At 43.1% G+C, this 17,705-nt stretch overlaps 1 protein-coding gene across 4 annotated transcripts in view; it reads right to left on the reverse strand.

The window, feature by feature from the left end:
* The window catches only part of LHFPL6 (LHFPL tetraspan subfamily member 6), a 238,208-nt gene extending 220,823 nt beyond the window's left edge, over positions 1-17,385 (reverse strand). The window contains exons 1-3 of one of the 4 annotated variants that reach the window (XM_055317474.1): positions 16,164-16,343; positions 15,565-15,818; positions 14,615-15,193 (exon numbers count right to left, since the gene is read on the reverse strand). In XM_055317474.1, the coding sequence (XP_055173449.1) occupies positions 14,615-14,999 (385 nt within the window). In that variant the 5' untranslated portion in view covers positions 15,000-15,193; positions 15,565-15,818; positions 16,164-16,343. Of the gene's footprint in view, positions 1-14,614; positions 15,194-15,564; positions 16,134-16,163; positions 16,344-17,258 lie in introns of those variants that run through there. The other 3 variants (XM_055317476.1, XM_055317475.1, XM_055317473.1) reach the window with 3 other exon arrangements.
* Positions 17,386-17,705: the final 320 nt, after the last annotated feature.

Consider the following 17,705-nt stretch of genomic DNA (forward strand, 5'->3'; position numbering starts at 1 on the left):
AGGTCTATAGAGAAGTTTAGCTAAGGCTAGCAGAAGCTCACCTGTTCCATGGCCTGGTCAATAAACAAGATCCTGAGGACATCAACCAAATAACATCTCTCTGAATCCTCTTAGCACCTGTATCACTTTTGTCAGTAAAATTTCTCATATTAGAGCTTGTGCCTTTTGACATCAGACACTGTCAGATTCCAGTAAGTATCTAACATGGGGCCTAGTACCTGTGCCATTCTGCAAAACAGGAGCTTGATCAATAGCTGCAAAGTTGAACTGGACTCAAAATATATATACAGTAGGGGATCCCTGGGTGGCGCAGCGGTTTGGCGCCTGCCTTTGGCCCAGGGCGCGATCCTGGAGACCCGGGATCGAATCCCACGTCGGGCTTCCGGTGCATGGAGCCTGCTTCTCCCTCTGCCTATGTCTCTGCCTCTCTCTCTCTCTCTCTCTCTGTGACTATCATAAAAAAAAAAATTAAATTAAAAAAAAAATATATATATATACAGTAGATTTCCAAACAGAGCACGTTATATTAAGTATCAAGCAGACAGAAAATTCTCATTGCCTATTTTCTCTCTGGCACTTTGTTAGACTCTAGGGATACTGTGGTAAATAAAACAGAGGAGGTCCCTGTCCTTGAGGTATTACAACCAATTAGGAAAGGCATTATACACATAATTGTAAAGATTAAGTAATCACAAGTGTACCAAATGCCATGAAGGAAAAGTGTAAACATAATAGATACAGCAACATGGAAAAAAATTACATATTGGTACCTTTTTCCACTCATTTTTCATTCCATTCCATTCCTTTGAAGGGTGCACAATTTTAGCAGTTCTATCCCCTAACCAAATACCTAGACATTGGATCTACCTATGTATTCAAATAATACACAGAAAAATTCCACAATGATTTTTTCTCTTTTCAAAATATACAAATGATTATTACCTCTACCTCAAAAGGCCTAGTATACATGAAAAGAATCCAGGAGCTTTCCAGCTAGCTACCTCTCAACTAACTCTCCAGTAACGTGCCGTAAATGAACAGAGTTCTTATATAAGCAGGAACAGGGATAAACAGCATCTCCCTGCACAAACATTCTTTATTGGTTTCTGATCTCAGGAATATCTCGAGTACCAGATCCTTAACACTAATCCTTCCAGCCTCTCCCTCTCCAGCCTCGTCTACTCACCCTCCCTCATGCTTTCTGCCCTGAGTGCCTCAAGGGCAACCTGCATGCTCACTTGGTAGGCTTTGAGGTTCCCTCCCTGGCATGCTCTTCCCTCCTCCTCTTCCACGTTTCAAGCCTCAACTCAAACCTGCCAGGTCTTAGAAAGCCTTCCTTGGCACCTTATCTAGGTCATGATTGTCCATGATATACTTTTTCTTCCTAACATTCATCAAGTTTGTATCTCTATATTCATTTTGGGGGAGTATTTGATTAATGTTCATCTCTCTTACTAAAATTCTAGGTAGACAAGAACCATACGTTACCATGTCAGCATTCTATCTCCAGCTAGAACAGAGCCCGACGCAGAGCAAGCACTTAAAAATCATTTGTTGAGGGGATCCCTGGGTGGCTCAGTGGTTTAGTGCCACCTTCGGCCCGGGGCGCGATCCTGGAGTCCTGGGATCGAGTCCCACATTGGGCTCCTGGCATGGAGCCTGCTTCTCCCTCCTCCTGCGTCTCTGCCTCTCTCTCTCTCTCTATGTCTATCATAAATAAATAAATCTTTTTAAAAAATTATTTGTTGAATAAATGAGAAAAGCACAACTTATAGTAAATATTTCTTCATGTTGTCTATACTTTTAAGCCTTGTAAACACCAGGGTAACTTCCCTTGGAGCTAAAATTGATATTCTTCCTCAGAACACTTCTAGAGGAATTAATTCTTACTTAGAAATAACTATAGAGACCATAAAGGAATTAGCTTTACTTAAGGATTACAATTTTCCATTTAAATTAGGTTATGTAACACCAAATGGGAAAAACAAAACAAACAGAAAAAAAAAATGACATCCTAGCATATGTCGCATCATAGAAAATAATAACTGTCCTTGTAGGTCCTTTCTAGACATGAAGAGAACATGGAAAATCTGATATTTGTATCCAAGACAATGGTGTACACATAGGAAGGAAAAATAATATGGGGAGCTTGGACTGTTATGGGAAGTCATTTGTAGCCAGGAGTGAGGAAAAGCTATCTGGACTCTGTGAACCATTTGCCTGTTCCAGCCACACTTACCCTGGAAAGTCATGATTCCGTAGAGAATCCAATGTTTCCTGTATGTGCCTAATTCTATCCAACATCATTGACTGCTATCTGTTTGCTACCCATATAGATGGCACATTTATGGCTGGCTGAGAGGATGATCCAGGTAATGTCAACCTAAGATAACATGAGGGTATATGTTTTAGTGCAACTCTAGAGCTGAGAGGAAGACATCCGCATTTTACACAGTGACTCTCACCTCACTAAGAAGCATTCTAACAGGTGAGGATTAGATTCAATCACAGAATTATACTATTTTAGAGTATAAGGGCTATTATTTTTCCAAATTTGATATGACCAATATACGAGAATGATAAATTACACCGGAATGACAAAACTACATTTGGTGCCTCATGGCCCTCAATGCAGCTGATTCAGGGAAGATAGATAATAATCACAGAGAATATGAACTCATAGGTTCAAGCAATACCTAGTTTCCACTCTTGCTCTGCCTTAATATGCAACGGTACCATGACTAGCTAAGCCAGGACAGGAATCGATCAGGTCTGAAGCTACAAGAGTCATTTAGTACAGGTACCTGACAGCAATTTTTGTCATAAACCTGTTGACAACAGCATTCACTTATTTCTTTATAAATAAAATAAAGGCATAGTTGGGAATGTCAACAATTTCTACAAAACTGAGATGTATGCAATCAATCTTACACCTACATCTTGTTTATATATTTACACATTCATTAGTTCCTGCACTTTTAGGGACAGAAGAGGAGAATGCTTGGGAGAAGCCAGCAAAGTTTAATAACACCAACAGTGACTTCAGATGTCATCACAATCCTCCTCTCTGAAGCCCCCAAACACTCTTGAGCGCAGTCCACAACCCTCATTAACACACAAACATACACACAATTCTAAAACAGAAATATCCACGTTGTGGGGCTGTGTAATAAATTATATCTACGTACATACATTGTTGTGGTGACAACAATACTTATTATTTTAAAAAATGTTTTGAAAAGGCCTGGTTTCTTATATAAATAGAAATACAATATTACTGAGACATTCATTCATTCACTCATCTATCCATTTAAAAAGAGGAGCAGCAAAACCTATTTACCTTCTACTTCAGAAATGTCTTCAAACTCTTGTTCTCTTTATTCCAGCAACTTCAGTAAAGCTCCCACCACCTCTGGCTAAGACTGCTGTTACAGGCTTCTCACTCCCTTTCCTTGGTTTTGGCTATTCCCCAAATCAATCTTACTCCTCGTGGCTACTAGATTACAGATGATACAGTTCCTAAGTCAATTCTACCCATAACCACTCAAGAGCTTTGGTTTGGTTAGTATAGAATCCTCACCATGGAATATAAACAAGGACTTCCACAAACCTGACTCCACCTGTAGTCTCCACTTCCATCTTGGGGCGCATCAGACCTGCCCCCATTCCTTATAATATGGTACCATTCTCTGAACTCACATCAGATCTTTTCATGACTCCTTGGCTTTGAGAACCTGGTGTTTCCCCTGCCTGAGGGCCCAGGGAATCTTCTGCTCACCCTCCAGAACCAGCTTAACTAGCACCTCTGCTGTGAAGCCTTTGCAGACCGCTCCAGACAGAAAGTCATTCCCTCTGCTGTGTCCCTCCAGCATTTTGTTCATACTTCAGTGGACTGTGGCGATTCTTGATTAAACATCTGTGATTTTTGTCTATTCACTACAAATCCCAAAAGTTCACAGTATGACATGATCCTCCACTTGCCTGAGGTAGGAATTTGAATTATGTATTGTATTTTAGCAAAGGTCCAACTAGGGACGCAGAAGCTGTCCTGAGGTATTTTAAACATGGATGATTTAATATAGCACAGTAAATTGGTTACACAGATGATGGAAGAGCCAAAAAACCAAACAGGAGATAAGGAGGCGACCCAGAAACTGGTGACAGCAGGAAACTGCTGCCATGCATTAAACTGGAGTGATGCTGGGAAAAGATGGCATTACCAGGGGCTGGAAGAATTGAGCTGGAGTAGAATTATCACAGTGGCTTCCTGAAGGAAGCTGGGGCCATAAAAGGTAGAGCATTCCAAGAAAAGAGACAATTGCTGCCACGGACACTACCCATGGAAGAGCTAGAGAGGGAGAAATACCCTGGCTTCTCTCTGCTTCCTGTCTTCCAAAAGGGCTTCCCATTGGCTGAAATGATCCAGACGCCAGGTGCCAAGAGTTCTGGGAAATGCGGACTCCTGCAATAGAGAGACAAGTGGGAGAAGCGTAGGATAGAAAATAACTGGCACACTGTTATGAGGCTGGCAAACACCTGGCTTGGCTGCTGAGTGAGACTCATCAGTCAATCACTGTATTCAATAAAATGTGGAAGTGTGTGTAGGTATCACGAGTCCTTTAGATTGTAATTACACCCTACATGTTGGTTTCCCTCCACAAGACTGTGAGCTCCTCAGTTCCTTAAAAAATTAAAAATAGAAATACCATATGACCCAGTAATTCCACTGCTGAGTATTTACCCAAAGAAAACAAAAACAGTAATTTGAAAAGAACTATGCACTCCTGTGTTTACTGCAGCATCATTTACAATAGCCAATATATGGAAGCAGCCCAAGTGCCCACCAATAAATGAATAAAGAAGACGTGGTAAATATATACTATAGAATATTACTGAGCCATAAAAATGAATGAAATCTTGCCATTTGTGACACATGGAAGACCTAAGGGCATTATGCTAAGTGAAATAATTCAGACAGAGAAAGACAAATATCATCAATTTCACTTATATGTGGAATATAAAAAAACAAATAAGCAGAAAAAAAAATCAGACTCATAAATAGAGAACTAGTGATTGCCAGAGGAGAGATGGATGGGTGGGGATACATGAAACAGGTAAAAAAGATTAAGAAATACAAACTTCCAGTTACAAAATAAATGAGTCAAGAGTAAGAAAAGTACAGCATAGAGAATATTGTCAATAATATTTGTAATGATGTTGTTTGGTGACAGATGATAAGTATACTTATCGTGGTGAGCACCAAGTAATATATAGAATTGTCGAATCACTATGTTGTACGCTTAAGACTAATACAACTTAAATGTTAAGTATACTTCAATTAAAAAAAAACTGTAAAAAAGACTGTGGGCTCCTTAATAGGAGGGACCTTATCTCAATTTGTATCCAAACGGCTAGACGTTATTTGGCATATAATAGGCACTCAATACTGTTAAATGTCCATAAACACTAGTCCACTGGATTTACAATGTATCTTAACTCAACATTTCCAAAGCTTATTCTGTTGTCTATTAATTCAAAAAGATCTTATTGCCTATCACAGGTAAATAGGATTCTGCTATTCCCAAATAAGTTTGTGAATCACAGCGTAAGGCTGTGATTAGTATCTTAGTCCACTGGGGCTGCAATAACAAAATATCACAGACTGAATGGCTTATAAATACCAGAAACTTAATAAAGTGTCAGTGTGGCTGGATGGGAGCCTTCTTCTCATTGGATCCTTGAGGGGCAGAAGGAGAAATGAAGCTGTCTCTGATTTCTGTTATCAGTGGCATTTATTTCATTCATGAGGGCTCCACCCTCATGACCACATCACCTCCCAAAGGCCCCACCTACTGCTACCATCTCATGGTGAATTAGGACCTCAACAAATGATTTGGGGTGGGGTGGCCAAAATTTTTTAAACCATAGCAGCTGGTTTCTTTATTGCAGAAAATGAACAAAGCTCACCCAGAGCTTTTAAAATGTGCTTGAAGAGAGAGTTGTATTATGCAGCATCATTTCAACACAGAACACTTTTTTTCCCAAAGGACTAACATTATTCAGAGACATCATAAGGAGACACTGCTTTAAATGTCTTCATATTCACGGCATTATTTTATTTCATCTCTGAAATATTTCTGTGAGGTAGAAAAGAACAAGATCACATCATATAAATAAAAATGTTGCTAAAAAATAATTAAAACTAAATAATTCATCGTCAAGTATTAACTGAACCTGTAAGATGTCATTTACTATTCCAGTCACTGTAGGGCCAGAAGAAAATCATAAATCTTGGTTCCTGCGCTATTTGAAGGCATCAGACATATGAGAAAAACAGAGAACCATAAAATGGAAATTTCTTTTTATACAATATTTTTATACATGTTTCAGTATATCAAAGTACCTAGTACTGCTTGATTATTGAAAGTATAAGACACAGGAAAGGTAAATTATTTACCAGAGTTATAATCAGGTCATTCCAGAGCTTACATTACCTTTGAGCTTCATGAACTGTAAAACCAAATCACTAGCCAGTATGACATTTACCGTATAAAGAAAAAATACCTAGATCCCACAATAATTAGTCAGCAATATCAATGCACCAGAACTAGAACAACATTGAAACCTCATGATCTTCTAAAAATAACCATTCAGAAGTCCCTAATAAATACCTAGACTTCTCAGAGTGATCTACCTAGAACTCTCTTTTTTTCTATCACAAACATTTTAATGATAAAGATTGACAATGTCAAACATTATCCTTCATTTCTATAGAAAGATACAAGGTCCTTGGTTTTGTTATCTAAGAAATGTGTCCTCTGGAATTAACATTATCTTTAGCCTTAACAAAGGATTATTACAAAGGCTTCTAACGCTGGGGTACTTACACTAGGAAACTCAGTCAGCATATAATAATGGAAGATAACATTCTTCTGTTAAGTAATTGTTAAAAAAAACTTTAGTCAAGTGTTCTGGCATTTTCCCCTAATGGCGTCTCTCCTGCATATCACATTATTGTTAACCTGCAATGCATTTTTTTAAATATGTTATTTATTAATTTGAGAGAGAGCGTACACACACAAGCAGGGTGAGGAGGGTGGGCAGAAGAGGAGGGAGAAGCAGACTCCCCACTGAGCAGGGAGCCCAACATGGGACTCCAACCCAGAACCTTGGCATCGTGACCTGAGCCAAAGGCAGACACTTAACCAAATGAGCCATCCAGGTGCCCCTGCAATGCATTTTTTGAGAACTGGCAATAAGTTGCCAAGTCATGTTACTAAAAGTGGTTTTATCACACTACAAACATAGAGGGAGGACCAAGGAACAACAAAAAATATTTACCTAGGTTGAAAGACATTATGATCCACCATGGTCAGATATTCTGAATTCTGCATGATACAAGGTGGAATTTCAACGAACACTTTATCATGGGTGATAGCATTCACAGCACAAACAAAAACTAATGAGATACCTTTGGGTGTCACTCTCTAAAGTTCAGTGTTCTCAGCTGCGAGAAAGAATAAATTGCCTGCCTCAATGGGGTAAAATGAGAACAGAATAAGTTCCACACAGTACTGGTCCCTTCAGGGCGCTGGGCCTAAATAAATTAAACACTTAATACTATGCTGTCCCCATTCCTCTGGGGAGATGGTAATCGACAACATACTGAATTCTCTGCTGTAATGAAATGGATTAACTTCCCATAACCAAATGTTTCTCGAATCTACTTGTTCCTGTTTATTCTTTCCTGTAAACATCTATTGGTACACCCAGGAATTAGTGTCCTCAGAACACATGGAGGGTGATATCTTAAGAAAAAAAAAAGATGAATTTTAATGACATTCATGAATAACTTTTGAACCGATGCTGGTATTCTGGTATTCCTTCTGACCACACCCAGCACACGCCATAAGACACTCTTACCCAGCTGGAGGTAGCAGGAGAGATCAAGTACTCACAGTGTACCAATAATGACTATATGCACCTCATGATATCATATAGGATGATGTAAAGCTCTCCAGAGTATGTGTTTTGAGGTATTTTATGGGAATGGTTATGAATCACGTTCCTCAGTTTGCTTTCTTTGTGACAACACACTTTTATATAACAGTTCACCAGTGTGCAATCTCTGCGTCAGAGAGGCTAACTAACCCATACTAACCCTAGTATGGCTCCAGTGGTATCTAGCTACAGGTATGTTAGCTGGTGATAACAAAGGGAAGTAAGCTAAAAATCAAACGACTCTCTTAGAAAGACTCTACTCCGTAGAAAGTAAATGAAGACTTGGACCCTGTCAAAAACATCAATCGAAATAATTCTAGGTTAAAGGTCTTGCACAGCTGTTTGCATGATAGGCCCAAGTGCAATGAATAACCCTTTATTCCACCATCTTAATTAATTACTACCATTAGCATTTTTTTTCAGAAATATAAACTTAGGAAGTAAAAAACCTGTCACTCAAAACAGGTAAAAATTGAGTACACTTGGCAGTAAAGAAACCAACAGTTCAGTACTGGACCACAGAACAGTTGGGACTGTTCAGCAGCTGTGGCTGTAAGCAGTCACAGAGTGAACCTCAGAACAGGGCCAGAGCTCCTGGAGCCTGTATGACGTCTGTGTCTGCAAGATGGGGCAGGGGAGGCCTAGCCAATGGGCGCATGCAAACCTGGCTTCTACTACTCTGGGTCAGATGATCCCAGACTGCTTCTCTCTTGGCAGCTTCCACTCTAAATTTAAAGCACAACTGGAGGAGACTCATGGTGAAGTTCAAAGGAGTCTGGTAACTAATCAAAATGTCTCCTCCCCCTCCCCCCCCCCAAAAAAAAACAAAAACAGAACATAAACCAGCAACAATGCATTTGCAGCTGCAGGATGCAAACACAGCATAGGAAACAATGGCAGACTTGAAATTTGCAGGTGGAGTCACAAATCAAAATAGTCTTTATCTAAGCATAGCATGGAAGATTTGGTTCTTCTGCTTTCTGAGTGTATACACAGGGCTGATGTCCACCAGTAACACCTAAGACCTGTGAGCTCAGAAAGAACACAGCTATAAACTGGTCTGTTCCTGCTAATCGTGAAATTTTACTGCACATATCACATTATCCCCGAGGTAACTATGGATAGAAGGAGATTGATACTCCACACTTAGCTTAGCAGTAGACGTAAGCCTATGCCCAAATATTGATATCATATGGGGTTTGAAGTGAACAAAATCGGTTATGTTTCTCAAAATGTGGCCTGGGGACCATCTGTGTTCTGAAACCCTTGGGGACTCTGTTAAAAGTGCTTTACCTGTGCCCCACCCAGACCTGCCAAATCAGATTCTCGGGGTCAGAGCTGGACCCCCCAGGAGAAATAAACTCCCAGGGTGCTTTCAGGCCCACTAGAGAGTTCAAAGAGCATTGTACTGAATTTTGACGTTAATTATTGATATGGAGAACTTGAAAGTTTCACAGGAAAATTTGAAAACCTTGAAAAACTTTTCAAAGTAAGCCTTTAAAATAAGAGTTCCCAAAAAATAAAATAAAATAAAATAAAATAAAATAAAATAAAATAAAATAAAATAAAATAAAATAAAATAAGAGTTCTCCTGGGTTAAAAAAAAATGTACAAGAAAACTTTACATGGTGATCATGACTATTTGAAAATGTAATTTTAAAACATTAAATACAAACATATAAAATTTGGTGTTTTAGATCTTTAAAAAGATGAGCTAAAAAAAAAAAATCAGCTAATTCATTGACATCCCTGCCTTTAACGAGTCCAGAGCTCAGAGTGGACAGTACCTGTGGCATTTGGTTCGGTTATCCACAGTGCTGACCCCTCTCGCCCCTTCCTGGCTGGCAAAGCCCTGCTCGCACTGCCACACTGCCTAGCTTCCATCTGCACCCTGTACCTCTAGATAAGCAGTGTATGTGGGACATATGGCTGGGAGGAAAGGTGTGGCTCGTGGCCCTGGAAAGTACCTGTCTTCAGGCAGAACACATCATCTTTTTCCCTAGAGATGGCTAAGACCAGGAGACCTTTACCTTAGTCGAAGCCAATTTAAGTGCCATCTTGCCTACCGGCAGAAGCTCTGACCGGCTGGCTCCTGAGTGTCCTGCAGGCCTAATCTTTGCTTTTGCTAGACGTGGTTTCATGGAGTTCATCAAGGGTGGTCTTTGCCCATCTTTCCAGTCTGCAATTTAGACTTCACATCTTTCAACTGGCAATCCATGACAGAAAACCCACTGCATAAAAACTACAGAGGGTGTGTCAAGGTGTTATTTTGAGTTCTCCATCTATAAAATCTTGTTTCCGGCATAGGGCAATGGTAAATGAAAGTATACACACACACACACACACACACACACACACACACACAGTCTATATTATATAACATACATATCATAATTATAACATGTATATAGTATGTATTCAGAACGAGAACCTCAGGAAAATGATTCTCTGTGACAAAAACAGGAGAGTTGTAACAAGGACGTCCCTCAGCTAAGAAGACGCTACACAGACGGTATCTTTCCACAGCCCAATTATAGAAATCTATGTCAGATTGTAACACAACTGAATATCAACTAAGTTCTGAAAGTAAACCATCTACCAGAAGTCCCATACTTCTATAATATGAAATGGTTAACCGAGAACAGGGTTCTCAAGGTATGGGCTCAGAACCAGCATCATCTGGAAACTTGTTAGAAATGCAAAGTATCAGGCTGCTCACCAAACCTACTGAATCAGAAGTTCCTGGGGAGGCCCCAGAAATCTGTTTTTAAAGCCCCGGGTGATCCTGATGCATGGTAAAGTTTGAGAACTGTAGGTTCAGATCTCAAGACAACTCACCCGGACTTTACCTTGTTGGTTAGGGGGGAGACGAAAGGAGCAGGAGTACAGTAGTAAGCAATCATAAGGTGTAACTCAAAGAGGAAGAAAAAGAGCCCTGCCTCCTCCCCCACCTGGCCTCAGAAGTATTCTGATTTCTTAAAATCAGAGCAACCTCTTTCAGTTAAGATACAGTCACTAAAAAGCCAGTATGCCCATTAATATGCCAACACTTCTCATTTATCTTACTCCTCAGTGGTCACTCGACAGATAACCAGAAAGGAAGGAGAGCATAATGTGGCATATCATGTGACAAGTCAGGCCTAACATGGAGCAGGGGAAGGAGAGTCACAAGCCCTCATCGTAAAGGGATGACAGACAGGTCCAGGTGGGACCCTACCATGAAGGGACTCTGGAAAGGCAATGATGCTTTCAGCAGACAGAGAAAGCGATGCTCAGAGGAACACTTCATCATCATTACTGTCTTCAGCAGCACTTAACTATCAATTAGCTGAGAAGATGGTCTTCCCCTGGCTTCTTAGAAACAGAACACCCTCCAAACTGGAAAGGTCACCGTTTGCTATCGATTAGCATCCTCTACCCATTTTATACATACATGTGACACACATTCAGGATAAATGTGGAAGAGTATAAATGTAGGACTCCCTCCCGTGCCCCCTTATTACAGCAGCAACAGTACTTCCTTAGGGCAAAAATCAACACATTCAGATCCTGACATTCACAAGCACCAGTTACAGAACTTACAGCAGACCTGATATGTCTTTACAACATTCCCCCATGTTTTATTTACAGGGCACGCAAGTCAGGCATTTTCCCAACACATGCATTAAAAAGTGTGACATTAATGTTTAAAAACTTTGTGGGAGGACTTCATGACTACAACACTATTTGAAAGCACACAATTTTATATTCAACAAATATAAATCCAACGTGAAAACCTGTTTTCTCAGAGCACCATCACCATCCAATAGGCATGCACCCATTTTTATTCCACACTGTACTTCTCCAAGGCTCTCTGCATGCCTTTTAAAAACTCAACTGAGAGTAAAACTCCATTGAAGCCAGTTTTTAAAAATTATGACGGAAACATGACTTAAAATGTAAGATGGAGATGTGGCAATTAAAGTTTATGTACAAGCTGCCACAAGAAAAGCACAAGTCATTGATTCCTTGAAGGACTCCTCTATGGGAGCAAATGTCATATGCAACAGTTCTATCTTGCTATGCTCTGCCAGTTGACAGGTGACATTTTAACCTCTAACCAACCATAGCAAGACAATTCAAAATTAAGGTTGACACTTTGTCCTTTAACTAGTTCCAAAGTACTGCAGGGGTTTTACTGCCTGATGTTACACCATATGTGCAAACTCTAAACACAGCAGGCAGGGTTAAGCAGGACGCCTCTGTACTTTACCATTCTTCTGCTTCCTGTTGTTTTTGGAGCAACTCTAACTTTAGCTAAACATAACCCTTCTGAGTGAATCATTTTTAGTAAGCGAATCCGCCTTATAGCAGAGTACGCTGCATGTTGACTGTATTTCTGAAGCACGGCCACCTACAGAATTCAAAGAACTCACCAGCTTGGTATTTTGCAGTTTTTAATGAAACCCACTCACTTTATGAAACACTTCATAAAATAAAATTATGTATCACTTAAGTTTTTATGTATAAAACCCCAAACAATTATGAGATGAATAATGGAAATAATTATTTTTGAGGCTGTTTTTCAACTCGTCTACCATTAAACAATAGTGATGAATGGCAGATTTTTCAGAACCTAGTCCATAACTCAGGTTATTTTCTCATTTCAAATTTACTATTAACTTGAATAATGGGATGTATTTACTTACTTGTGCTCTCAAGAGGTCTGAATCAGAAAAACCTTTTAGGTCTTACATTCATAATTATTTTTTACCAGGTAGGAGAAAGATATATGAGAAATGAGAGAATACCAACTGCTAATAATAAACTATGTCCTAGCTTAATGTCAGTGACTCTTGCCAAGCAGAGTTCATGAAAAGCATGTACAAAGGGAGAAAAGGTCCATTTAAAAATACACATAACTTCCCCAGTGATCTTTCCCTTTGAGTTTTCTGTAAGACAGAGCATTTAGCTCTATATTATTCCAAAAAAATCTATACATCACTTACAGAGGGAAGCATAAATCTCATGGGTCTCAGATTCACTTACTGTTGCCTTCCTTCATTACACATTTAAAGATAATCAATAAAAACTGATTTCTCTTTGTATTTTCCTGTTCTGCCAGAAATAATAGCAGTCCCTGCCCTAAAATGAAGGAAAAATGGAAAGTGATATTTACCATAAGCGGAGAAAAAGAAACTGCCTATGCATTTTTCCTGAGCCAAGTGAAACACAAACAGCAAATCAAGTTTAACCTTAAAGAAAAAAAATTTTTTTTTAAATACTCCTGGCATTAATTCTATTTCTGAAATCTGTGGTATCGAAGAATTTTCAAATTCTGTATTTATATCTCAGCTTTCAACAACTTCTTTGTGTTTTCTAATCATTTTACTTTACTTCTATGTAAATGTATATATTACATCCAGTAGAGGAATAAAGAACCGCAAACAACTCTTGTCATTTATTTTAAAACACAAACCTTCTTTGCCCCTTGCCTTTTTAGTGCAAGGATTTTCTTATTCAAAATGTTACCTGAAAGCATTGTATCAAATAACCCACAATCATCTGTTGGGGTTCCTCCAATATACAGAGCCTACCCGAGAACTATCCATTTTAATTTTTTTCTTCTTCTTCTGTATTCTTCACAAGACTGTAAGAAAACCCCAAATGGAAGAGGAACAGACTTTTACTTTGTAATGAAGTTACAAATACATTTTTATATGTTTTCCTGGCTTCCTATTTCCCTTCATTCTGTGCTATCCGCAGGTTGTCATATTTTAGCAGGGTGGACTATAAATCAGACAAGTTCAACCCGTCAGTTTGAAGAATGGAGGTGAAAAGCACAGTGGAAAATATATAAAGTATAATTAAAACCATATGACCAGAGATATTGAAGTAATACTTGTTGGAGGAAACCCAAATAGAAATCAAACCTTTTCTGGTGTTAGTGAGACTCTCCAGTCCATCTGGGACAAGCACACAGTATTTGCTTTTTTTTTTTTTTTTTTCCTTCACAGGAAGAGCATCCAGGGAAGTTAAATCCTAACAAGATAATTACGCCTATAGCTGTATTTGTAAGCATAGTGAAATCTACACTCGTTCATGTAAAACTGATCTCTCATTTAAAACAGTAGTCATTTATTTAGAAATATAGTTTAAGACTGGGCAAGGGTCAATTTTACACCTGCCAAAGAGAATTAAACGCTTATAACAGCAATGTTGAATCAAAGATCTTTTCTACTTCATCTCTAAAGACCTGAAGACGCCAGTAAGACACAGATAATCTAATTGCTTACTGTTGAACAAGAAGAGCAGGAAGTCATAAAATCTAAACTATCATTTAAACAGTCTCAATGTTACTGCCTCATATAGGTTGTCCTTAGCAGGCCAATGATGTATATATGTCTAAGGAGGGTCAGAAATTAAGATCTCTTGAAGTTGTAAAACAGTTCCGATAAAAAAAAAAAAAAAAAAAAATCTTGACTTTGGCAGGCTATCTCCAAAGCTATCCCATGTCTCTTTCTCCAGAGCATTACAAGTGCCAATTATAAGGATTTCTGCAGACAACTGGAACATAATTTTCAATACTGCTCTGGGATTCCAGTAATCAAGTCAAATCGAACAAGTCACTTACCCCCCAGAAACTGAATTCCTCCAGCCACTCTTCCCACGGTCCTCGAGATGAGCTCCGACACACAGCAAGCCATGAGGGCAGTGAGAGCCACCAAGAGGAGGAGGCCACAGCCCAGGCCTGTCACGATGGTACAGATCCTCCATTCTGCACTGGGGATGCCCTGGAAGGAGGCATAGCGCCCACATTCCTCTACCATCACCATCATCTGCCGGCTCTCATCATGCACAGGGTAGGAGCACCTCCGGAAAGTACCAAAGGACACAGCCTTGCCCAGCTGTGACCCCCAGAGCCAGTAAGGCATAAAGAACCCCACACAGGAGGTGGCAGCACAAAGAAAGGAGAGCAAAGCCCAGATCACCCCGGTACAAGTCAGGCTGGATGCCATGTTTCAACAGATAGGGCAAAGAGGACCCAAAGTAACTGTTCTGGGATTGCAGGAGTGAGTGAAGGTGTGCAACCACCGGGGAACGGCAGGCAATCCACAGTTCTGTGATGCGGGCAGGGGTGTCTAGGAACAGAATGGATCTTCAATCTTACTGGCCATCAACTTCCCATCCTCTGTAGTAAAGATGATGGTCCCTGGCAAAACAATGATAAACATTAGAAAAGTTAAAGGTCTTTAGAGAAGCGACACCACCAGTTCAGTTGGTCTGCAGCTGTTCATTAATAAAACGTCCAAACTTGCCTCAACACTTCAGAAGCGGGAAGAACTAATTCTCTCTGTAAACTTCTCCACAGTCCAGGTTTTGTCAAAGTAGCTCAAAGCCTTCTCAAGCCTCTATGTCCTATAAATGCTCCCAGATTAACTCTGACAGCTATTTACTTAAAGAAATGCATGGCTTCTATTTGCCAAGTCAGTGAATTCGTTTCGCATGCTCGCGGTAAAAGTAATGTAGCATTTTTACTGCCAGTAAACATAATTCCAAATATTAAAATAAAGTGAACCATACCATGGTTTGTTTATTTGGCTTGCAAGTCCATGTTCCTAACTTGTAGCAACTTTTCCGTGTCCCTTTAGGTGCATTCACTGTGCATGAGCCCGAAGAAAATAATTAGGGCGGTCCTCGCGATTGCAGAGCACCGTGAATTCAGCAAATGCTTCGGGCCGTCCGGGCTCCCAGCGCGGACGGACGGAGCTACTGGGCGCTCGCTGGGCTCGTTCAGTGGTCTGTGTGGATTCCTTCCTTCCGTCTTTACCTTTCCGCTAGTGTCAATGAAACAAAGCCCAGGCGTGACTTCCTTCTGATTCGTTGGCTCCAGCAGAATTGCTAGGCCCGTGTCTCCCGCCGAATGACCCCGCGTCTAGTCTGAAAAGTAGCCCGGCTCCCGGGGCTCCGCCTGGAGCTCACCCGGCCGAGCGCGCACGGGCTCCCCGCGGGCTGCCCCCGCCCCTCTCCGCGGGGAAGGTCCCGAGCGGTCCCGCCGGCCTCCGCAGGGAGGAGCGCGGGGCCGAGCCCTGCCCCCGGGCCCCCGGGCCCCGACTGCCGCTCCTGCGTGCCCGCAGCCGGGTCCCTGTCCCTCGGCTCCCCCGCCCGGCCCTCGCCCCTACCGTCTCCTCTCCACCCGCCGCCGTTTCCAGTCCGGCGCGTCCCTCCCGGGCAGCTTCCACCACTTTTTTCTTCTTTGAATCCTGCCCACCGCGGCCGGCGTCGGCGGCAGCGGAGGAGCTCGGTGGGCCCGGCCCGGGGCTGGGGGGCGCGGGCGCGGGCGCGGAGGGGCGGGCGGCGGGGAGGGGAGGGGAGGGGGGAGCGGGGCCGCGGCTGCAGCTGGGGGGCCGGGCGGGGCGGGGCGAGCCCAGCGTGGGCCCCGGAGGGGCGGGGAGGGGCGGGGGGCGCGCAGCCCGGCTCCGGGGGTCGGAGCCCGCGCAGCCCGAGCCGCGGCGGGGACCCGGAGCGCGGAGCGGACCGCGCCGGCGCCTACTCGCGCGGCTGGCGGCTGGCGGGCGGGTCACCCACGGCGCCCGCAGCGCCCCTCCTCGTCGCCGCTGGCCCCGCGGCCGAGGGCGGAGGGCGGCGTCCGGCCGGAGGGGCAGGCTCTCCCGCGGCGGCTCGGCGGGGCGCGGGGGCCACGCGCGGGCCGCGGAGCTCCCCCTGGCAGGCGGGGCGCGCGCCGCCCCTCCCCTCCCCACCCCTCCCCCCGTCCCCTCCCCCTCCCCCTCCCCTTCTCCGCGGCCGGCGGACGGCGACCCCCGCGGGCAGGGCGGGAGGCGCGCGGACCCACAGGTGGGGCCCAACCCCGCCCTCTCGGCGCTCCCGGGCCGGGCTCGGGCTCGGGCTCGGCTCGGCTCCGGCGCCCGCTTGCTGCCGGGGGCTGCGGCGCGGAGGAAGGGGGCCGGGGCGCCGGGGAAGCGGCCCTCGGGCCCGAGGACAGCCTGCGCCGTGGCCCTTGCAAGGAGCGCGCAAGGCCGGTGCGCGGAGAGGCGGCGGCGCGGGGCCCGAGGGGGCGGGCAGGAGGCGGCAGCCCGCGAGCCCCCGGGGACGCCCCGGAGCCGCCCGAGGGTCCCCACCCCACCCCCACCCCCTCCCCGCACCTCCCCATCCAGCCACCCGCAATCAATACCGCCGCGAGATTTCTCTCTCTCTCTCTCTCTCTCTCTCTCTCTCTCTCTTTCCTTCCTTCCTTTCCGCTTGCCCCTTGCGCTTACCGTCTCCGGAGTCCAGAGCTGCGGGCAGGACGGGGACGGGACGGGGACGGTGCGAGGCGGCGGAAGACCGTGTCCTAAGAATCCCGCCATCTGGGAATAGCAACATGCGAAGCAGACACTTCCCCAGAGGAGTGTGTGAAGTGTTTTTTTTTTTTTAAGTAGTTGAAAGTAATAAATGCATAGGTATGAATAACATTTCATAGTAAATAGCATCATTTCAGTTAGCCATGATTCTGTGCGTTGTTCCCACAACGACAGCTGGAGATGTGTGTTCTCTCATTATCCCATGGAAAGGATTTCAGTAATCCGCCCCAACCCTTTTGAGGTCATATAGAACTTTTTAAGAATATGCAGAGACTGATAAGCCTCTCAGAAAAAAAAAAAACAAAAACCACACACATATACATATTAAGCTTTATCATAGTGGTTCCCAAAGGAGAGACGGGA

The sequence above is a fragment of the Nyctereutes procyonoides genome, unplaced genomic scaffold (genome assembly GCF_905146905.1).
Source record: "Nyctereutes procyonoides isolate TBG_1078 unplaced genomic scaffold, NYPRO_anot_genome, whole genome shotgun sequence".
Classification (NCBI taxonomy): Eukaryota; Metazoa; Chordata; class Mammalia; order Carnivora; family Canidae; genus Nyctereutes; species Nyctereutes procyonoides.